Source organism: Zonotrichia albicollis, chromosome 7 (assembly GCF_047830755.1).
Source record: "Zonotrichia albicollis isolate bZonAlb1 chromosome 7, bZonAlb1.hap1, whole genome shotgun sequence".
Classification (NCBI taxonomy): Eukaryota; Metazoa; Chordata; class Aves; order Passeriformes; family Passerellidae; genus Zonotrichia; species Zonotrichia albicollis.
The window spans coordinates 35,282,203-35,306,430 of NC_133825.1; the positions used below are offsets into that span (position 1 = coordinate 35,282,203).

A 24,228-nucleotide genomic window follows, 5' to 3' on the forward strand; every position below is an offset into this window, starting at 1 on the left:
TACCAGCAAAACTCAAGGAAAATTGTTTCTCCTTGGTAATGACTCACACTCCCCTTCTAAAGCAATCTCCCTTCATTGTGTGAAATGCTAAACTGAATGACAGCGTGGGTACAAAATCACCTAGAGAAAAGACATTTGGATATAGCCTACCTAACTACACTTAAAATGTTCTGTAGTTGATTCTTTTTTTTTTCCATTCAGTATATTGGCTCAAAGAAAATAATTCAAAAGCCTATTGCCCAACAGAAATACCCAAAAAAAAATGAAAGCCAAATCACATTCTTAGGTTCAGTGGTTGCTGAAAGGATTTACCCTGCCACAAGACAGTGCTTTATTGTATTTAAAGGAAAAAAAAAATAGAGGAGCAGCAACTTATCACAATTTTCCACTACTGTGCAATAACAATGGAACCAATACAACATGGAAACCTGTTAGGTGAGACTCTGTGACATCTGGAGGTTACAGCCTTACGCTCCTTCTTGTTCAGGATAATTTAAAATTTTGCGGTGAGCTTGGCGCAAATATTGCTGCTGCTTGAAGTAAACCTTAAAGGCTCCTTTTATAGCAACAAAAGCAATTCCACCCTGAAATAAAAAGATATTTTGAAAACCTGCACAGTTCAGTGTCATAGCACTGCAAATATTCTTAAAAATTTCCAGTCAGAGAAGATTTGTTTTCTATACATATGGTATTTTCTTCTAAAGATTAACTAATTAGTACAGTTTCAAATGAGTATGTCAAAGTTTTCTGTCACAATGCACTATTACAGAGGTTAACGTTACTTAAAGGGATTACAGACTGAATCTATAAAAGCTTTATCTATAAAATCTATAAAAGCTATATACTCACCAGTATTCTAAATTTTGAAAATCAAAATCTTATTTCAATAACAAAGCAAATGCAGATATGTATCTGCTTTCCTCCCTTCTCTGAATGTATACTATACAAGGCACAAGGAATAGTACTGATAACCATTCTATAACTAAACTGTGAAAAATGGCACTTGCCAAAAGTGGAGCAAAATAAAATCTATTTTTGTAAAACAACCTTTTTTCCCTCTAGAAAGCTTTACAATATGTTTATCTCAAGTCTTCAAAATGAGACACCAAGAAGCTTTTAGTTTGCATGAACATTTGCAATATCACTGTTTGATCTGCATAAAAGAGAGGGGTGCACAAACATGCAGGAATTGAAAACGGGCTGTGGTGACAGTCAGATGAGCAGGGATTCCATATTACCAAACTCAGTGTACTTGTCCTTGAAAGGCTGCAACCAGAGAGGTTATTCACAAAGCAAGAGATTGCCATTCCCTCTCCATATGAACTCTATGGAGAATTAATTTTCCTCTCCTTATTAAAATAAGAAACAAAGAGTTTCTCTCCAAATCAGTAAACAAAAGCTAATATGAAAAGGTTTATAATATAAATCCCAGTCTTCCCTTACAGAGACTGCTCTTAAAAGATGCTGGCTCCTCATCTTCCCTGTCAGCATTAATTACTGCTAAGGCCTGCTCTACTATAGTGCCAGATAAAACTTTCATCCTTGTCATGAACTGAGATTAGTTTCAGTCATAAAGAGTCTTTCACACACATGATGTTTGTCCACTGCTAAGACAGGCAACCTTAAAAAAACCCTTCCTTTAATCAAATACTGTTCTGAAAATTCCAGATCAATTTGTGCTCCTTTTTCCTTTGCCTCCCTCCTTCACAACCCTTCATATTCCTCTCGTATAATAATTTATGAAAGAGAGTATTGAATCTTACCAAGATTGTCCTTTGTAAATTTGAGTTAACACTGCTGAACATCAGCTTGCCAACTATTGTGGCAATAGTAGGGAAAACTAGAGCTCCACACAGAATCCGTGTGGCAGAGACGTGATCTGCCAGGGGGTTGGCCTCTGCTGGGATACGAGGAACAGGACATCCAATGCCTGAAGGGAGAAGAAAAGGTTACATGGCCTATACTGCCTCCAAAAAGAACACAGAAAGTGCATTACTGCCCACTCCCCACTCCAGTACAAATCTATAGCCAACTGCTTTGTGAGAACTATCCCTCTTCTCAGTGAATATTCTGTTTCCATTCAACGACTGCAGTTTTACTTTCAAGTAAGACCCATGACTTGTAGTAGCTTGTTTTGTTTAAAGCCTGAACTGAAACCATCCATGCTCCTGCTACTCCTGCCACACCCATCTCAGGACATATTACACAAACACAATCTAAACAGAATGACCATGAATTAGAGGAAAAGCGTTAATCAACTCTACCTAAAAATAGCAAAAACTACTTGCCTATCCCCATCTCCTAAAGGCAGAAGTTCAATCTTGGCATTTCTTTTTTAATTGAATCACATTACCTGGAAATATGCTGTTCAAAATTTGTAGTTTATTGGAGTATTTGCGCCACAGTCTGAGCACATAGTCCTCCCAACGGATCATCTTGCCCAGTATCAGCATGACTGGGATAGTGGGAAGGCCAATCAAAAGGAATAAAGGATCAGCTCTCTCCATCACATCAAGACCTTCTTTGTGACCCACAACCTAGAAAATATGCATATAGTTGACAAATATAACAAAGGCCACAACAATGTTACAATGTACAAATGAACAAAAATGTAACTTAAAAAATTGAGTTTGTTTGAAGCTGCCCACGTGTTTTAAGTTAAAGAAAAAAAGAACACTGTTTTACCTAATTTACACTGTTTTCTCTTTGCATCCTTGGTTGCTTATAGAGGATAATGCAGGTGAGCTAGCAGCCCTATTTTGCAAACCATTATTACTGCAGAGAGCTGTAACAGAATTCCCGACCATCTCAAGAAAGGTTTCATGTGTTTCTGTGTGAGTAAAAGCCTTAACATCTGAAACACTAATAATACAGCAAGCTTTCCAAAAGGCATTTAAGAATTTACAGTTTTATAACAATTAATTCTACACTCAGAAACTGATCAGACACTACTGTTCATAGGATAAACTGCTGGTAGGTACCTCAGGATGTTTTTATCCATATTTTGTGTTTTTTAGGAATACCTTACATAACAGAGATCACAATATTTAACTATTGTTTCTCTGCACAATGCAGGAAGATGAACATTATTTTCAACTGTAGTGGAAATAGCAGCATATCTTCACATGTACCTTATTTTCATATGTAGTTAGTTCAAAGATTTGAAAAGATCATTATTACTGCTGTGTCTATACCTTTCTGCTGATATATAAAAAAATTAATCAGATTTTTCTATTTATAAAATGCAGATGTTACAACTGCAACAGAACAGTTCCTTATGTCTTTTACAAAGTACATTGCTTTAATTTTAAATAAATCCAATAGGACTGAGGATAAAAAATTACATTAGAGTGGTACACATCCTCTAGATTTGTCTCAATTTAATCAGTATAAATGCTAATATAGTCCTTGAATTGCTTCCAGGAAGAACAGGCTCTTTCATGACTTTTTCTGTAAGAATCTGGTAGGACTAAAAACACTAAAATAATAATTATGTTTGTCAGGCACTGGATTTTCTGATGTGTTTTCATTGACTTCTTGTTTTCCCCACAAGTACAATAACTTATCAAGTCTTCAATTGCACAAAAATTAGAATTAGAAGGTAAGAACATGAAACAACAGCAAAATTGTAAAAAAGGAAAATAACAAACCCAGTACTTCTGGAATAGGTAGGACACAGGGAAGAAGCTACAGTAATGTACCACAGCACCTTCCAACTGTACCCTTTTGCCTTGCTCTGAAAAGCAATCCATGTTACACCTCCCGAACAGGAAGCTATGTTATATACCACAGCCCCTAAAAACAGGCATAACCAATATTGCTGCTGCCAACAGATTATTCCTGAAAAAACATTCAGCATTTGTCTTCCAGCTTCTTCAGTATCTTCTACTCAAGCTGTGAAGTCTGACACTATCCTTTTTCTCCTTACAGCCACTGTCCATCAAAAATGCATCAGTATCTTGTCTCTTTCTGCTTCAGATTATTGTATTTCTCTGCTTTCAGTAACTCCATCTGACTTGTTAGTGACTTAGCTACCACAATGTCAATTCTGTATATATTTTTCTGCACCTGAAGTCTAAAAATAGCTTCTGTGCTTCTCTCTGGCCCTTCAACAAGGGAAAAGAGTCTGAAATACATCAGGAGAAAAACTGCATTAAACCTAGCAAGGCTGGGGTGGCAAAAGGGTTGGAACAGTTTCCCTCTACTACCCACTCAGTCTGCTCCTCTACAAGCAAAACTAAATTACTGTCTTGCCCAGCATGCCATCCATACAATCAAAACATTAAATCATGAAAACAGCTAATTCTTCATATCTGGGATTTGACCAGCTGCCTAAACTAATGTGTACACAGATCCTCACTTCAAAAGCAAAACAACTTCAGAACAAAGCATTTATTTTTCCATCTGGCTGCAGAGCTCTAGGGCAGCTAAAAAGGTCACAATTTCCTACAGAAAAAGAAGATCAATGTAGTAGTGAGCAAGGAGAAAAGGACTGATGCATTTCCAAAGCCTCGCTGTATTACAGATGGTTGTAATGCTCCTGTTGGAGCCACAACAACGAAATATCCAATGAAAAAATACTTAATTGCACCACTCTGTAATACACAGACTCACCCTCTGGAATGGAGGGGGCACTGAAAGCCATTGCACATCACCTGTGCAGCTGCTGACCCTTGGCCACACTGGTACAGGGAAACTGCACCCACTCATTTGGGCTGCATTGCTGCTTTCAGATCACTCAGAACCTGAACCAAAACAGCACACCATCTTCACAGGGCAGGGCAGTACCACACATCTCAAGGACTAGTGCCAAATGACTTATGAGAGAAGAACCACATTGTATATTTAAAATTAGAACTGTGTAGAGAGGTATTTATTAACATATTGGCTTGTTAATTCTATCTACAGCTGAATTAGCATCAGAAATACTTTTATGCCTTCAGGCAAAACATAGGTTATAGACTTTAGATAGGAATCAACAACTGAAAGAGTAAGGAAGTGCTTCTGATTGTACAGTCTCTGCAAACTCTGGTCTGTGGTTGAACAAGAATCACCATTACCAAGTCTTTCCATAGGTAACAGGGTACCACCTGTCAACATTACTTTTCTATTTAAATAGTAAGTTCACAAGAACAGAAGCAGGAAAACTATTTTTCCCCTTTCAACTAATTGTACAGTCTGAAGTAATTAAAACATTAATTTGCAGTGTTTTGTATTTCTTGTTTATGAATGAATTGCATCATTCAGAGCATGTATTTTCCTTTATACAATAAAAAAAAATCACAATATCTAGAAAATAGTTTACCATCTTTCAATTTCAACACTTTGAATGTTACTAGCAAAGTTTTTCTCCAAGTAAAAGAAAAGATTACATCTCCTGTCTTTACTGAAGATACTCATTATTGGCAGCTAGGTGGTAATGGCACCTTTTCCCATGAGAACAGAATTGTGTTCACCAGTCTGCCATACACAGGGCAGCCAGCTAGAGCAGCAGCGCAGTTTGTTAGCTGCAGACTGAACCATGCCCAACAGGCAGACTTGCAGTTATGAACTATGGCCGGTTAAACATGAAAACCCATCTTGAATTGACTGGTAACTACACTGCAAGCAGCTAAGCACGTTTGGAGCCAAGCAAAGAGGAGTCAGAGTGCCTTTGCTCTCAGGGGAGGCAGGAGAGGGAAGCTGTACCTGCATGACCGTCACCGCCCCGTACGTAACGGCTGTCCAGTATATGGAGCCCACCATGATTCCAGCTGCAGCAAAGGGACATGCCTTTGAGATCAGGCGATCTGCAAGATCCAAAACGTAAACAACTGGACCTATGATAAAGGAAAAGTAAGGTTTCAAGAGAGATATATATATAGATACACACAGATAAAAGCATACTGTAGAAAAGTCAGCATCTATCACCAATAAGAAAGAACAAACGAGGCAAAGTGCAAGTCTGACATACCACACGTGCTGTTTAAGTGAATATATATAATATAATATATAATTAAAAAGCTATTAAGCTAAACTTGTAACTTCTGCCTACCTACCATTTCATTCTTCCAGGAGATTGATACACTGCTTAAAGCACTAATTTACCCAGTGATTAGCTTCCTTTGTGTTGAGTAAGAATTGTTCTTTTGTACAAACCACTTTAGGCTTAGTGCCTTTTTTATTTGTTAGATATTTTAGTTTTCTAAAGGAAAAAATACCGATTTGTTGTAATGTACTTCATGTCCTTATCTTTGACAACTTCACCTGAAAATTCTGTCACTAAACTATCCTGCTATGTAGTAAAAAGCAGCAGTTAATACAAAAGATTCCTTCCACTGGAAGAAGCTGCATTCAGTATGTTTAAATGATCACCTCTCAAAACACTGGAGGAAAAAAATACTCCTATGCAGGTTATTCAGTGCCTTTGACAACAACACATGAATAGGTTCATTGTTCTGTCTATGCACAACTGCACTTTCCAGACTTACACAGGGCAAGACAATAAATACCCTGACTACCTTTGGTGAGGTAAACAAGGGCAATGCCTGCATCTTTTCTTTGAGGGACTGCAAGAGTATGAGTGAGGCAAAAGCCAGAACACTGAAATGTATACATGGAAATGAAAACCATCAGCACCATAATCCACATTACTTTTGTATTTGTCAACAAATTCTACATACAGACTGTCCTCCCACAGCTCATATGCATGAGCAATTCCTGTGAGCTCCTTCTTACTTTTTCCTACCAAAAGCAGTGAAAATTCTCAAAACCAGCCTACAGGCATTCCTCAAGTAACTAATCCTCCATGTCTCTCAAAGTTTACCCACAGTGACAAAATTGTGACTCCCATTTCATGACTTAGTTAGTTCTTTTTCTAGAGAACAGCTCTACTGAGAATGCTTTCAAAAACCCCAGTTCCACTCAGCTCAAGTCAGCTGGTGGAAAAAAGGCAACAGGAACATCCAGTTCAACTCTTAATAGTTGTGTTTGACTTTCCAGAACACACTTAAGAAGGTGCTGAGATGTCTATCAGTATGCTGGAAGTAGCAACAAGGTCATAACTGCAAGTACTAAATGCACAATAGTTTACACATCTTGACTGTTTCCCAGAGGCACTGAAAAAGTTGTTTGATTTTACCATTTTGAAAACTTATGTTTGAAGACAGGAGACTCAAATGACACTGAAGGTTGCCTTATAACACAAGTACTAACAAATTACACCTACTGATACTTATCATTAAGAGAAACCTGGCTAGAGAATCAGGTATTGAATCTTGAGAAAATACTAGAAAAAAATGATTGAAACAATCTTTTAATTAGGCCTTAGGAAGGAAGTAGTGAGAAAGGAGGACAAAACTAGTTTTGCTTTTTAAGATGGTAAGGAGGAAGAAACAGAAAAATAAATATCTCTGATACTCAAATTAAAGAAGGAAATATGAAACAAAAATATTTTTTATTTTGAAAAATAGATCATGCTTTAAAGAGTTTTTTTCTGCCAAAATGTTTTCTTTTTATTAAACTGAAATAATTATCTTAGAGATTCTTTAGTTACTTTCAAAGTGGTAACAATATTTTTTCTATTTAGTGAAAGTACTTGAAAGAGCAGAAAACAGCTCACAGGAACATAATTATCACCAATCACCAGAACTGATAGGCAATATCAAATCTAAAATGGAATTCTGATTTTGAGATATTTCATGAGAGGTTGTTTTGAACTAGTAAATATATAAAGAAACACCCCCTGTAACTTATATTCACTGATGTCTCCTCAAGTTGATATTACTTCTAAACTATAACCATAAATTAAATTTTGTGATGAGGGTATCCTTTCACAGAATTTTTAGAAAAAAGTTTCCAGTAGTACATTAAGGGAAATCTTAAAAGTAAGTAAGTTTCTGAACTGTGATGCCTCAGGGAAGGGTATGACAAACACTGTCTTCAAAAGAAGTGTTCCAAGGCTTCTTGGAAAATTCTTACTGTCCTTACTCTGCCTGGTGTGACCCTGACTGACTTGTAGTTGAATTGTGCTGGAACAGCTTTGCGTTACTAGAAAGAGTTACATAAGGGCAAGACTGGCTCAGTTGTTTAAGGCACTTCAAGGTCATGGCTGATGTTCCATGGACCCAGATGAATTTCCCTGCTCTACTACCAATGTCTTGTGTACTTTTAGACAAGTCTGAATTTTTATGCCCTTATCTTTAAAAATAGATGATGGTATTATGAGGAAAAACACATCAAAATACATGAAGGGAGTCTCATATACCTGCATGCAAGAACTGAACAATGTCATGCAAAAATTTTAGGCCATCTTCAGAATGCAGGAATATTGGAATCTAACCTTTCAAATACAGTTTGCCACAAACTGCAGGAACAAATTAAAATGTCTGTTATGTTAATGTATCCTGTCCAAATTATAGTTGCTACCCGTTTTCGCCATTGTCAAAATAAAATGCAAACACATCTCACATTACAATTTCATCAGTAAAGACACAAACAAGAATTTCAAACGGTGGAAAGTTTCGTGGTGCGTTCTGTGTCCAGATGGAAACCCAGTTTTCTTCCCAAAGCCAATTGTAAATGTTATTGTTTGATGCCTTCTATTCAGCAAAGCTAAAGTGTGGCTGTTATATGAATAACTTGTAGTAAGTTTCATATGGGTTTATGTATCTTTTATATCAACAATGCAATATTGTTGTGTATATTTTCTTTCCCATTACTCAGTGTTCTATCATGGAAGTAAATGTCATCACTCAAAATTCCCCTGACACCTTAATTTCATCAGCCCTTAAGCTACTAAGAAAGAAGTCCTCTCCCAAAGAACTGACAGTGAGTTATTTTCAGCTCTTTCATTACAGAAATAAGATACCTTAAAAAAATCTTCTTTAAAATCCTCTGAATGCCTGCACTCAATTACTACATCACCCTTTCTCTAACAATCAGTTTTACTTTTAAACAAAATTTAAATTTCCATGGCAACATTTCATTTTCTTGCTTTGCTTAATATATCCTATAGAACACATGGGCAAATGAGGGCTGAAATAACAGCAAGCACTGCTAATTTAAATAAATGCAACATACTGTGCATTATCCTACTTGGCTACTCAAGTAAGAGACTCTGGGAGACCATGTCCAACTTTTTTTTTTGACCTTGACAAACAGAGCTACAGCAGTACCCAGCAATCATAAATATTCTGCCTCGTGATCACAGGGCAATATTGTCTCAGAAACACCTCCTGACCAAAGTGAAAGTATGTTTTTCCAGTAATGCCACATGCTGCTTAGGAAATTCTCCTCTGAATTTCCTCTGATAAGTGTCTCTGCAAGCTGAGTCAAAAAAAGGATGTGTTTATGTGCTGTGTGGCAACTGCTGAAAGAAGTCACCTTCTGCTCAACAAGAAAAACAATCCCATCAGCCAGGAAATAACTGCAGGTCAATCACAAGATTTATCTATATACCTAAGTGGAATAGATCCAAAAGTTTTAGAAGGTATTTAACTAAGCCACCAAATAGGATGCAAGCAGAATATAAAGTTATTTCTTTCTGTCTGGGAAAGGGAATAGAGAAGTTTCCAACAGAAGTGGTGCTCCGAGCACAAGAAAGGGGAAAACAAAGGAAGGCAAGAACAAATAAATAAGCAATAATTGAAATGAGGAGTATCTTACCTAGCTTTGGAAATACTATTAAATACTCTGCATTGCACTGAGGACAAGCAACTCTGGCAGTGCTGTTTCCTCTCTGCTTCTCATCCACCCAGCGCTGCAGACAGGTCTGATGCACCCATTTGGTGGAGCCCCTGCAGCGGCAGGGCCGCACCCACTCTGCTGTCCGATCATCCTCGTCCGTAGCAAAGCAAACCCAGCAGCTCCTGCAAGCACAGGAAGGAAAAACAAAGCTGTTTGCTGCTACTTTTGCATGCTAAAAATAAACATTCACATGTGAAAGCATACAGCTTGAGAAAATGTGCATCTAGAGGAGATGATGGTTATTACTTCACTCTTAATCACCAGAAGTGTAAGTATTTTGTACCGGTTTTGCTATAAAATCAACACATCATAAGCATAACTTTTCAGATAGCTAAACAACTGCTTTATACATTCTGAATTATTAACTAAAATTTAGATAATTTATGATTAAAAAGCACTGAGACTATAGGCCAACCTTTAAATAATTCAACATATGGAAAATCCATATTTTTTAATGTTTTATCATCTCCTTCTACAACATTTTGGTAAGTTTTTTTAATTTTAAAAATATAAGATCAATACTGTAGTCTGTTACTTGGGAAACTAAGTCCAATCCACTTAAATAATAAAACAACACAAATGATACAATATACCACAAAAAACTCTAAACAATTATATCAAATTCATTTGCTCTCTTGGAAAAAATGAAGTGTTTAGTTCAAACAAGTTGACTTTGTACAATATAAATTAAGTTACAAAGTACTTCAAGAATACTATTGCACCAGTAGAGGAGGAAATTTCTGCTTTTGACAATTATGTGGGCATAAAAATTCAAATATATTAATCTGTAAGGAGAAAACACAGGACTGACAGTCTATACAACCTCACCTGAAGTGAGCATAGAACCAGGAACTCCCAGATATCTGGTCTGATGATTAGGCCAGACTTTTGGCCAACTAAGACAAAGCAAAATATGGATCTAAACTAGGAAAATATCAGATATGTTCAGCCAGTAATTTTTACTGTGAAACAATTTGCCAATTCCCATACTGAAGATACTGAAGTTTACATAATAAACCAGAATCTAGCAAAATAAGAATATTACTCTACATTTTTATTTATATATATTTATAATGGTCTGATTTTAAAAAAAATATTTTATGCAAGTCACTACAATCATAGTTAAACCCTTATAAAGGAGCACAGCAACAGCCTCCTTATAATTTAACCTCCAAGACACAATCTAATTAGACACTGTGACCAAACTGAAGCTTAACATCACAATTTTGATGAAGTTTTGTTCTCTTAACAACTTGTGTAGCAACATTAAGACAAACCACTAAAAGGTTTCTTGTCTGTAATGAGTAACAGACAGTAACTGAGGAAGAAGAAACTGAGAAATGCTCTGACTCTCGTAAACAAAACAACTTTATTATTTGAGAATAATGATTGTAGATTCTATGCCAGGATGTTACAGTGCTCACAATGCTTTTCCTCTCACTTTTGCTTTTGTTTAACTCCTCTGAGGAAAAGGAAGGGGGAATTTGCAATGGGAAATTTAATTTTGTCCAGCTCCAACTTCATGACATGAAAAATATTGTTGTCTAACAGCTTTGCTTTTAAGACCTCGCTGTTTTGGGTAGTATTCTATCTGTAAATTGAAAGCGTTCCTTTACAGAAGAATAGCCATGCTTTTCTAATAGAAATGCCTGTGCCTTTCAAGTACTTGCAAGCCATTCTTTAAAGCATGAAATCTTTTTAACACCTACAGTAGTAGAAGTATGTGGAAAAAGCTGCAAGTGTGTCAGAGCAGAACGCAACCTGGAGCAATTTTTTACTTGTAAAAAGGGAATATAATTGAGCACATCGTACAAGGCATACATACAATTGGCACACTTGTAAAAGGGAATACAATCTGAGATTCAGATTCCAGGGAAGACCAGAGAGAAAGCAATTTAATACTGAACAATCCATAAAATGAACCTGTAATGACCAGTTTTAATTACAGAACACATTATAGTAGGTACAGATGTAAATTTACAGTGTGGTGATCTAAAACTAGAGCTTTTCAATTGATGACATCTGGAATCAGAACTGTAGTTTCTTCCATTCATCTTAATGGGAAGGTAAAATCAAAGGCTGACTTATTTACATTAAGAATCCCCAAATTTACTTTAACAACAAATAATACCATACAACATTACTGATAATTGTTCCTCTTCAGAAGTTTTTTTCTGCATTACAGGTAAACATTCACTCACTCATTCCATATCCTATTTAAATCTACAACTGCACTAAATTTGTAATTCAGATTTTTATTTATAAATTAAAGGCTTCACAACAGAGCTAGTTAGGTCTAAGGATACCATCACAAAATGCAAGTCTAGAGTTTATTCAAATAATGACAGATTTAAGCAGGAATATAATCTTGCTACACTGCAATTTTAACTGAATTTGTCCGTGACAATGGTTATAGATTGAATTCTGTTCTCAAGTTCTCTGTCAAGGTTAGTAAGTCAAGAAAAATATGCACCTTTTCTTTAATTGCTTCTTGCCAGCCAATCATGCTTGAAAACCTGAAAGACCTATGAAATGAGTAACAAAATCCTTCACAGACTTAAACCTTCAGCAAGTCATGAATAATGAACAGTAAATTCCCTGTATACTGTCATCAGCTTTATCTCTTTCCATTGACAGCAGCTGTAGCAGAAAGGACTAAATAAAACCATTTCAAAACAGGTATCTAGGCTCTTGCCAGATTTTCCATTTTCTTGTACTGAATAAAATATGACCTTGATTCTTACCACTGAATCAGGCTGCTACTCAGATAACCTGAAATAGAAAGGGCTGAAAAGGTGGAACAAAGGATTGTTTCTGACAGAAACTCGAACCCTTTTCCTTGATGACTTTCTACATTGCCAAATCAATAACACCAATATATTTTTCCACACTTCCTTGGCTCAAAAAAAAAAATCAAAACAAAACATACAAAACTCCAGACCATATCACTATTGCAGCTCTGAATATAGGGTTACAAATGCCTTTTAGATTCAGCTCCCCAGCAGATGAAGCTTTCCTGTCTCAAAAATTCTATTCTGACCCTGAGAATAAAGCATTTTTTGGATCTGGTTTTTTTTTTTCCCCTCTAACAAAGCCAACTCTTTTCAGGGCACTGCTTGTATTAAGAGCAAAGCAGTTGGGGAGAAAGCTGTATAGAAGATTAGAGATCCTACACTCCAAATGTTACATGACTAAGAAACCAAGGCCTGCCTAAAACCAGGTTCCTCCAAAGCACAAGTTTCTTACCAGTAAGGAGCTTCTCTCTCTGGTACCTGCTTGGAGCTGCAGCTCCAACACATCCCTGAGACCTCCAGGATCAGACATACCTAGACTGCTCTGCTTTTTATTGAGCTACACCCCTTCTAGAGGTTACTTTTTTCCAAAACCAGTCTTGGATGGGAGGGAAAACAGTGTTTAATTCATGTTATTTAAATCAAATCTGACTCAATTTGTGAAAGCTGAATCCATCATGAAACAGTTTTGTTTTCAAGCAGGCATGACTGTGTAAAGCAACACAAAAAAGCCCCAAAAGCCCAGCAGGTATCCTTGTATCCACAACACTTAATGGAAGATGACTTGCTAGACTGGGACAGTACAGCTGTTTTATGATCTGGTTTCAAATATTCAGTACTGAAGTAGGAATGGAAACATCTTGGAATTTTCCCCCTTATGTTCAGTGGCATACAAATATGAAGGATCAGTAATACCAAAAAACTTCTCAGAACAGAAAGCCCTATTTGACTTTTAGATCTAACTCTTACCGTGGGAAATGCAAATTTGAACATGCATGATGTGCTCTAGAATCATGAGCTAGAAACACATTTTCCCTCTCATAGCAGTGCATTCACAAAACAAAACATTTTCTGCATTTCTCTAAAATCATAAAGCTCTGTTCCTTAAAGTGGCAGGAATTTGCTGATATCTTGCTGCAAGAGTAAATCATCCTTGTCCTGCTAAACACAAGGTGTCAGAGCAGCTTATTGCAATTGAATTTCACATCCAAAAAGAGGAAAGTGAAAAGGCTGAAACACAACTGATAACAACAGCAGCACAGAGAGCCAAGTCAGTGCGGGGTGAAAAGGTACCTTGAAAGAAATGACCAAAAGCATTCCAATCACTAGCCACAAAATGGCACTGTTCTAAAGGATGACCCACAAGTCTACTGTTTGGAAAAGGCAATTTTTCATGAGCTTCTATAACAACTTTTTATGCATAGTCTATGTCAACAGGTAAAATATCTTGGATGATGAACAGGGATAAGCTTTACACTAAACTTGCCAGCTACACTCTAAGCACTACAAGATCATGTTTAAGTTGGAAGACTAGGATGTCAGAAAAATGGAGTTACCAGCATTAGGCTGCTTTGGAGCTGGTTGGAATTTCAGCAGGGGGACAGCAAACTGTTCTCTCAAAAAGCAAGAGAAACACCTCATTGCAAATGCTACCACTAAGCATTTCCTCCTCCAGAGTGTGAAGAACCAGCAGCAATAAGATCTTGTGCTAGAGGCACACTGCATGGTCACAAGAGAATGCAAGGCTAGCCTACAAATCCCTGATAAAGGCTACAAAGGAATAACCTGAGAAATGTTCACAGAGGAGATGAAGTGCCAGAAGAGATGAACCCACCTGTAGGATGGAACACTGCTCTTTCCCCAGTATTTTCCCGGCCATCAAACACACAAAAAAATACTTTATTCTTCAATCCAACACCTGCCTATCAAATTCCAAACACCCTTCCACTATTTTAACAGGAAAAACACACAAGGGAAATACACTGAGTGAAGAACAGACACTGGTGCAAAAATAGTGGTCTTGGATGCTCCTTGGGGACTTCAGAGGGTGCTTTTAAGGCAGCCCGGCACAGCAGCCATATGCCAGCCTGTCTCACTCAGCTAGAAAACATGCTGGCACTTTGAAACAAAGTCTAAAATTCTCAAAGCAAGTCCTGAAAGTCATCTGACCATAGACCCAATTCTGCTCTGCCTAGTCATCAAGGATAGCCTGCAAAGCTGAGTAAAGGAGATATTGTTAAGAGCCCAGATAGAACAGTAAAGACACTTTGCTACAAAAGCAATGCTTTCAACAGAAACAGCTCAAGTAGAGAAAATCAAGTGAATGTTGGTGTGAACACACGGTCACACAAGTGGTATTTATATACAGGCTCTGACTTCCTCTAACCTCAGGATGACATCCTATAAACTAGATTTTAAAAAGCTTTATTAAAAGCATGTGGATAACTGAAACTCAGTAAACAAACCCATTAAAACCCCACAGAATAATTAACTAGAAACTGCACCAGAAAGATCTACTGATTATCAGAAGTTCAGTTCAAGCTTTATTATATTTTTAATTACAGCTTAAATCAACGGGAAATACTTCACACTAGAGTTCACTGCACTGTATAAAGGCAGAGATACAAGTAAAGACAGTTTCCCAAATCCTGCTGGCTGCTTTCTAGCTTGTGGATAAAAATACACCTTTGACTGCCAGGCATCACCTACTGTGCTTAAATTCGGCCTTATTGTTTTAAGGTCTTTGCTTCTAGCCAGCTTAGAATAAGGAATCCCTCCTCAGATCTAGCTATCTTGTGTTTTGGTCTCTAGTTTGCCAAAATCTTGACTGTCAGTAAAACAAATTAGCTTTCATTCTGAATAAGTTAAATTTTTGCAACCAGTTATTCAGACACGTTCCTTTCACAAAATCTCCAAAATTCAGTTATCTTACAGGTTTTAATATTACTGTACTCTCACTTTTTTAAAAGGAAAAGGTGAGAAATCAAAGCTTGGTGGCCTTGCTATCGGCCTTGAAATATGCAATGAATTTTGATGTTAGAAACATTTGTTTTACTTCCTAAGTAAGGGAGGAAAACTGGGGCCCTTCTACACGTGCACAAAGGACAAATCAGGAAAAACAACAACTTGTACAACAAGCACTTTATTACTAAAACATTATACATTTTGCTAACTGAACTCTTACTAATGTATATTAGCAGCTTGGCCTACAACTAACAATTTAAGCTACTGAGTGCCTGCTGGGGTGGGTAACACTGATTCTCACCAGCCTAGGAAGGAAAACAAAAGTGACTAAAACTAAGTGGAAAAAGAAAAACCAACCAAACAAAACCTAAACAAAGAACCACATACACACACACAAAACAATTTACTTCCAAAATGGAAACATGCTTTGAACAGAAAGTTGACATGTAGTCAAGTACATACATAGCAAATAGTGAAGAATTCCAATAGCATTAAGTTAATGCTTTAAATATTTAATGGTTTTTTTTATAGTGCAGACAGCATGATACAATATAGGGAAAACATTTTCTCATGCCTTGTTTGACAAATCTGTCAATAATCACAAACACAGGAGATGTGAAGCAACTAGGAAATTATGCATTAGAGGCTATTTAAAGTTACTTCCTTGAATGTGACTTAAACATTTTAATTACTTATTAATTACCTCTAAGATGACCAGCCTCCAAATGGAGACAAAAATATGTAGTTTCTATAACCAACAATGCTATTTTGCACTGGGGGAAAAGGGAAGGGATTGCATCAGAAGAACACCAATACTGGTATTTGTGCTACAGGTACAGAATGGATGACAGATGCTCCAAATATCAGGAGCGACCTACAAACAGCACAGACCAAGGCTGACCTGCCTAAAACTGTAACCACCCTGACATTCAGCTGTTGCTGTGATGAGCAAATGGAAAGAAACACAAAGTTATTCACTGAGTCTGTATCATGGGAGCTCAGTCTCCTGCAGCCATTCCCAGTCAGTTAATGCAGAAGTACAAATGGATCTTTAGGCACAGCAGCTTTACTTACAGAAGTAAATCCATTAGCATAGACATCTGTTAGAAACTAAACATGGTTCCTTGCTCTGCATTCAATTTTGAGGGATAGTACCTGAGAAATAGAAGTTTGATGTTTTTTATGTATTCCTAGAGAGTTTCATGGTTAAACTGACCATACAGGGTAAGCAATCTTCCTGTTGAGTTCTTCCAAAGAAAAGAGAAGGAAAAAAAAAAAGGAAGTGTAGTCCTCCAACTCCAAAGCAAGCAAATTGCTTTGAACTCAAGAGTTTATGACAGATATTACTCAAGTTATTCTCAGTTTATAATTTCTATTTTTTACCAGAAAATTTACAGTATAAGAGAACAAACCAAAAAGCTCTACTTAAGTCAGTCATCTTATATAATCCTAATAATAAAAATTGGAACAATTTCTGACCTAAAAATTACAAAAAAAATTTAAATGCCAACAAGATAAATTCTTGGGATGTTAATACCTCAAGAACAACAAAAAACACCTATCAAATGTGGCAGACATTGAAAATTTGGAAATGTCTTTACTCTGAATAAATGTGAACAAAAGTGCAAGGTGTCTGATGGCAACACTAAAGTGACTCTCCTGGACAAGCTGTGCAACTGAGTGCGTGACTCACCAGCAGAACAGTCACACGCACCCTGCACACGGTCTGCTGCAATTACATCCCCACAGAAAGCTAACTAAATGTTGGCACATTTCAGGCCAATAAAAAATATCCATTTCTAAACAAAAATATTCACATTCCAGGAGGCACTTAGAAGAAACAAATGAGAAGAGATCTGGAAGGTACATAATGACCACACAGCAGGTTTAAAATAGAGGGTCTTGTCTTTTTTAGAATGTGAAGAAATAATAATTATATCAACATGGCTTAAAAAAAAATAGCACTGAATGCCAGCCCCTCTTGTCCATGACAACTCTTTTATTTACCATCTTCCCACTGCTTTAGCAGTTTCTTTTACTATGTGCACATTGAAGAAGAGCTGCATGGTCACAGGAGGAAACAGGCAGAGATACATAAACTGAGAACTAAACAGTCCATACTTTCCATCAGCAATCACCTGAAAACCTAGAAACACTAACAACACTTATCCAAAAAGTTGGTTTCTGTGAAAGTTGTTTCCAAACATAAGCACATACAAGGATTCCCTGGATAGCCCTTAAATCAACTGGTATTTACTCATTATAGGGGAAACTATTATACAGCAGGCCAGTTTAATTTTTAGGTTAACTTAGAAACAAATGAACAGCTAGCTCCTGATTTAATAGAACCTCACTGCATTTTTTTAAAGCAGCATTTAGAAGTGGATATTTTGATTTTAAGTTTTCTTATCCTAGAGTAGCATTAGGCAGGAAGTGTCTAATCCTTCCCCCAGAACACCACACAAAAATCCTGAGCATAAGCACTTCCATTCAGTTTTAGAAATTTTTGACAAAAAGCACTCATATTAGCATTAACATGACAGGAGCAAAAATTCTCAAGAGAAAAAAGCAAATTCCCAATCCAACTAGAGAGGAAGTTATCTCAACTTTTAGGTAAAAATTTCAGAGCTGGTGCTAAGAAAGACCAAGTGCAGATTTGCTAGAAGGTGCCAGTGGGCTGCACCTCCCCTATGCTTGAGCACTGCAGTGCAAATGCTGCTGTGCTGTTTTCCCTTAAACTGGGATTGCATCCAGACCTGGTATCACAGAATTACAGCTTGGAAGGGGCCACAGGAGATCTTGTCAGACCTCCTGCCCAGGACAGAATCAACACCAAATTCAGAGCAGACAGCAGAGCATTCTCCAGCTGGGTCCTGAAAAGCCCCGTGGGCCAAGATCCACATCTGCACTGGGAACTTGTTCCCAAGCTCAACTGCATCATTGCCATCCCCACATGCTGAAAACTTCTCTGTTCAAATTCCCAGCTGACTCTCACCATCCTGCACAACCTCCACAGTCAGTGTCCTGAACAGCCTCCTTGCCAGGCAGAAGGTCATCAGGCCTCCCAAGCCACCCCTTCTCCAGACAGGCTTAGCTCCTCCAGCTTTTTCTAGTAAATCACATGCTCCAGCCCCTTCACCAACTTATGTAATCTCAACAGTTTCATTTAGAAACATCAGCCAGATGCAGTTTGCTTTAACCACTTCAGACTGACTCCTCTTATTCTTTTGCACTGGCAATGAATTTGCTACTTGCGGTAAACTACAAATGCCAGTAAAAACATGAGCAAGTCACACACTCTTTTGATAAAGGTAGGTATTTATATCCTATAAAGATCCAGTACTTTGGCCCATTCTGCTGCTGAGGGGAAAGCAAAAATGTTCATGAGAAAGCACTTATTTTCACACCAGGAATTTTCCACCCTCTTTGCAATGCAGAAAGGCCATAAGCAGGTTGAGATGCCAAAAGCACCAAACACGCCTAAAACAGCTGGCATATTTATTACCACTTTAAGGATTACTTTAAGAAGTTGTTGCAAAATTGATATCTTAACCTTTTGATATTTGTCTGTAAATTATTATACATATGTTTATTCTACACATTTGCATTACCTGTCAGAAATTTCCATTTCAGTGAGCACTCACAGACACCATGGCAAAGGAAACCATTAAAACTTTAAGCACTATTACAGAGTCTGAGCAATTTTATATGGAAGAGATCAATAAACAGGAGTTTGTACAGCCTTTTTAGATAAAGTGAATGTAACAAATGAAAATATTATCTGAATGCCTCCATAATACAGGGGATGCCAAGAGTTTGAGTACAAAAAATTGTAAGTTTTCTCTCAGGAGTTTCTTCACACTTAAATAGGAAGTATAATTACCTACTGTCTGCAGGGAGAAGTTAATTGTTAAGCAACGACTAAAACACGTCCATTTGTTCCTAAGCATATCAAAAGAGACAGAGATAGAAAAATAACATACATTAGACAAGAGTCAAAAGGTAAAGGTAGTTTATAAACAACATGCTGACACCTGTATATTTCCCATGGGCAAAAGTCAATGTACAGGTGTGCATCAAGTCTCCATTAATCATCTTCACTGGTATGACACAGGAAGAAGTCAATCTGCATAAAACTTTCAGGATAAAGTGGAGCAAAATACTAAGGGATGTACCTGGGATGAAGCAGTAATGAGAAAGCCAAGATATTATAAAGCTATTACTGTTTCAAACTTTCTTTCTCGAAACCCACTCTCCAAGATAGGTGTGATTTTGCTTTTTCCATCCTGTATCAACATCATCTTTCAAACAGTTGGGCTAAGGACAGGGAAAAACAGACTCCTTGTTTCCTTGGGGGAGATGAACTCAGCACAGTCCATCCTCTACTCTCACCCAGCCTTTCCTTCTAACCCACTCTCAAGGAAGAACAGAAAGCCAGGTACTGCTAGACACTGAGAGACTTCAGCCAGAAGTTAGGAAGATCTCTCTCAAAGGAGTTTAACTCTGTTGTGAAGAAAGAAAAGAATTACTTGAGGTAGGACAAGGAAAAGAGACGTGCTTAATCAGCAGGAGTAGAACAAACAGACTGAGTGACTGCAGAGATGGCATTCTGTAAACAATAAAGATAATACATCAATCCCATACTGTGTTTTATGTTGCTTATTACTCTGCATTATCTTATCTGGGAACTCCACTCCTAGAAAGAGTCACTCGTGTGTCAACTTCCCTCAGTGAGAGAAATCAGAGCACAACATCCAGTACAAGTCTAAGATGTTCAGAATAAACATCTTCAATCAAGGACCAGCCTGCACCAATTACACTACTGAGATTGCAGCATCAGGGTCATAATCCAAAACCCTGTATTAGCTTACTAAAGTATCGACAATTAACTGTGCAAATAAAACTAAAACAGTGCCTGCACTTTCAAAGAAGGAAGGAAATGAACTGATCTCAACACAAACACCACCACAAATGGTGACTGGAATGGAAAGAGAAACTGAAAGTCATGTACAATACCATACATATTCTTTATTCTTGGGAAAAAAAAAAAAAAGAAAATTACTATGGAATCAGATGACATTTCAAAAACTGAAATAGAAAATCCAACACTATTTTGCAATTTTTGGACTACAATTGCTAGCATTTTCCCAATAAATCAGTGATCTGGAAAGAGAAAATTTAATTGCAACAGCACTCCCCTCTAGATAGCAAGAGTAATTTCTTAAGCAAACTACAATTTATTGTTTAATTGCTTTTAAAGTCTACCTGCAATTTCAGCTCTCATCTCCTTTGAATAGGGAATGGCAGAGACTTAAAGCCACATCATCTTGCTCCAGTTTTTACCAAGGATATTCACCACAACTGAGCAACTACCACCGAGTCAGAAAATTAAGAATGCTAATTCAAAAACTAAACCATGCTAAAATGATCACTGTGTTGATTCTTCAGCAGGTACCTGCACAAGCCTTTGAGAGATTATCCATCAAATGCTGACTAACACCTCTACAGCCTGAAGTAACGGTGAGCACGTTCTGGCCATGGTGGCAAATACACGGACAGAAGGGAGCAGTGTCTTTAATCTGGGTAGTACATGAAATACCACAAATCACTGCCACAGGATATGCTTGGAAAAACAGAACCCCAGCCATTCACTGGCATAACCAAGTGCAAGAGCAATCCACACACAATCCAACTGAAGTCAAGAGAATAAAGCTTAAAATATGAGTACATTTTAGCATTACAGCTCACATTAGCGGCACATAAAAAACCCACTGCCACATAATTTCAAGTTTTAACGAAGATTACTATAATTCTGTAATTTATGCATTAAACTAACATGAACAAAGGCATTAAAATAATGAAATAATAATAAAATCTCAGCATTTAGCCAGATTACTAATACCTGCCTTAAAAGTGTATGCATTAGTCCAGAAATATGGGGTTTTACCACAGACTGAAAAGATTTCTGCTTGCAGAAAAGGACAGCATTTCAAGAATTATTATCTGGAACTGTTATGTGAACATGAAAGAGAAGAAAAAAAATTACAAGAGGGATGGAAATTCCAATTTTCAGGCTAGAAAAGATGATGCCAGTCATATGGATTAGTTTCCTAAAAGCTGCAGATGAGACAATCCACAATGTAGAGTCACTTCACTGTCATGCCTCTTGTATTTATGCTACAGCCAATCTTTCAGGTAAGTATAAAATCCTTAGGTAGAAATTTTGAGTAACTGACTCCTTACATTTTAACAGCTATTTACCTTCCTTACAAATCCATGGGTTGCTTCCTAGACTGAATTATGCAAGCAAATAAAGGATGGAGCACAAAATACATCAAAGAAAGAAGAATCCCAGGCAAGAATGTGGTGATGCTATCAAGTCAGTCCTTGCACTAGAGAAACCCAACTTTACTAAGGAAATCAACTGTAATCATACAGGTACAGAATCTAAGAGTCAAGAGAAGAACTCAGCTGTTCCCTCTCACAAACAGAGAATCAAAGAACTTGTTCTGGGAGCTCTGACCCTTGTTCACAAAGCAGTGCATGCACTCAGACCTACAGCAACACCTAATTCCTGATACAACAGCATGACACCACTCTTGGTGGCCATCTAGGCACTGGAAACAGAAGAAAACCCTTCTTTTCCCCTTTCCCAACTATTAGAATCCAAATGGAAGTCATCTTCACTGGAAAGCTGTTTTCTGCATCATTCAGTAAAAGATCTGTATTTCATTTTAAAGTATGCATTTTCTGTTAAGCTATAATCATTTGCAATCACTGGTTAAGATTTTGCATATCACACCTCCTTTTATGCTACTTAGGTACTTCAAATTCTTTCCCTGCTGTCCAATTGTTTTACATATCAAGCTACTCTAAGCATACCAGGAAAAGTCTTTAAAAAGAGCCAGAGACACAAATTATAATTTGACAAACTTTAAAGAATACAAGAATATTAAATGTACATCGAAGCCCACATCTCTATTACAGGTAACAACTGAAGAACAGTAAACTGGTTTGGCAACCAGATAACTAATTTCCCTTTCTCTTTTTAATTAACTGTTTAATTCAACTGTTGGTCACAACAAAGATTATAAACACAACCTCACAGCCACTTCCCAACAGAGTGAACCAGGACTTCAGAACCAGGACAATAGCCATGGGCATCAGGGCAGCCACAGAGAGTATTATGGTTTCCTTGGACTCTAAATATTTATTACTAGACCACAAAATTCAGGATGCAGATGAAAGTTTGTTGTTTTGTTGGTGTTTTTATGCTTTTGTGGTTTTTTTTTTTTTTAGTTTAAGAGGAGTTGATTCAGCAATACTTTTATAACATAAATAATCCACTTGTCATCTCTTACCTTTTCAGTTTTTCTAGAACACAAACTTTCCCTCCCCAAATCACCTTTATCCTCTTTCTATATCAAACTGGAACTTCTCATTCCCACCTTCCAGGCTGCACAAGTTCCACCCCTGCCTCCCATAGTTTGTATTTCCATCACCTGCATGATGACAGGCTGTATTTCATTAAACACTATTTCCTTAGAGGCGACCTGGAAAGGACAAAACCACCAGGGCTCTTTTTGATTCCTTATGATGAAAACTTGACAGGTTCATCGACAGAAGCCTGACTGCTTCTGGATCTCCACCTTCTGAGATACCAGGCTATTACAATTCCAGCAGTAACAGGCTGTGAATGTGCTTTATTGTTTGTAGGAATAGATTGCAAGGGCTTCATAGATGAGTAGAAATTACACTTAAGGAACCTGAAGCGCTCAATGGAACAGGATGAAAGGGTTACGTATTCAAATAAAAGCATATATAGAGAAAACAAATATAATAAGTAGAATTTACAAGTTAGTAACTATAGACGAAGACAGATGCTTAAGTCGTAATACTCCTAAGGTTGTAATTTTAATAAGCGCTCCAGAAAGCAATTAAAGGCTTTCTTCAGATCATAAAACCAGCAACAAAACACACAAGGCCGGCTATGCTTAGGTCATCTTTTGGTGCCTCACTTGACGCGCACATCAGTGCGTTCCCTTCCCGGAGGCTCTGCTGGGCCCAGGGACGGCTCCCGCAGCCCCCGGCCGGCCCAGGGCCCGTCCCAGCCCCGGCTCCCGCAGCCCCCGGCCGGCCCGGGGACACACACACGCGCGCACACACATATACACACGCACACACACGCAGCTCCTGTTGGCCGAGGGCTGCGGGAGCGATCCCTCCTGGCCCTCAGCTGCCCGCGGTACTTTACGCGCTGCTGAACAGCGCTGGCACTTCAGTCAGGCCACCGAGGCTTTTAGAAGGCAAAAATCGAAACCGGACCCGCGACACTCATCCCAAACCCGCCGCAGGGGATCACAGGCCCAGCCCGAGCGTTCCCTCCGCGTACCTGTCCATGGTCTGCGGCAGCGCCAAGCCCGTCTGCTCGGCCATGGCCCCGGGCGGAGGAGCGGGCCCAGCCGAGGGCCCGGAGCCTGACAAAGGCGTCACGCGTGCGGCGGCGGAGAAAGGGGAGCGAACGGGACGGCGGCAAATCCGCCCTTCCGCGGGACGGCCGGGGCGGCCCTTCCCTCGTTCGGCAGGCGGGACGCGGCGCAGGACCGGTGGCCGGGGCAGGACGGAGCGCCCGGGCCGCCGCGGGGAGAGGCGGCGAGCGCTGAGCGCAACCGCGCCGCCGTCACCGCCGCCCGGCCCCGCAGCGCGCCTGCGCCAAGGGCAGGGCTCGAGCCCGTGCCCGGAGCGC

General features: G+C 38.4%; 1 protein-coding gene across 1 annotated transcript; it reads right to left on the reverse strand.

The window, feature by feature from the left end:
• Positions 1-160: 160 nt before the first annotated feature.
• On the reverse strand, positions 161-24,147 carry MARCHF5 (membrane associated ring-CH-type finger 5). Its single transcript, XM_005481206.4, has 6 exons — positions 23,875-24,147; positions 9,646-9,848; positions 5,689-5,819; positions 2,354-2,537; positions 1,764-1,930; positions 161-584 (listed from the first exon to the last, which is right to left on the reverse strand). Exons 1-6 carry the CDS (start codon positions 23,916-23,918, stop codon positions 468-470), a joined length of 846 nt encoding a protein of 281 aa, XP_005481263.1. The 5' UTR covers positions 23,919-24,147; the 3' UTR covers positions 161-467.
• Positions 24,148-24,228: the final 81 nt, after the last annotated feature.

What these genes read in the sequence shown, in the direction of transcription:
- MARCHF5 (XM_005481206.4), bottom strand. Translation starts at nt 23,918, where the DNA reads ATGGCCGAGCAGACGGGCTTGGCGCTGCCGCAGACCATGGACAG. An exon ending in CTGCCGCAGACCATGGACAG is followed by an intron (nt 9,849 to 23,874) that starts GTACGCGGAGGG and finishes CTGTGCTTGCAG; the next exon opens with GAGCTGCTGGGTTTGCTTTG. An exon ending in AATAGTATTTCCAAAGCTAG is followed by an intron (nt 5,820 to 9,645) that starts GTAAGATACTCC and finishes CCTTTATCATAG; the next exon opens with GTCCAGTTGTTTACGTTTTG.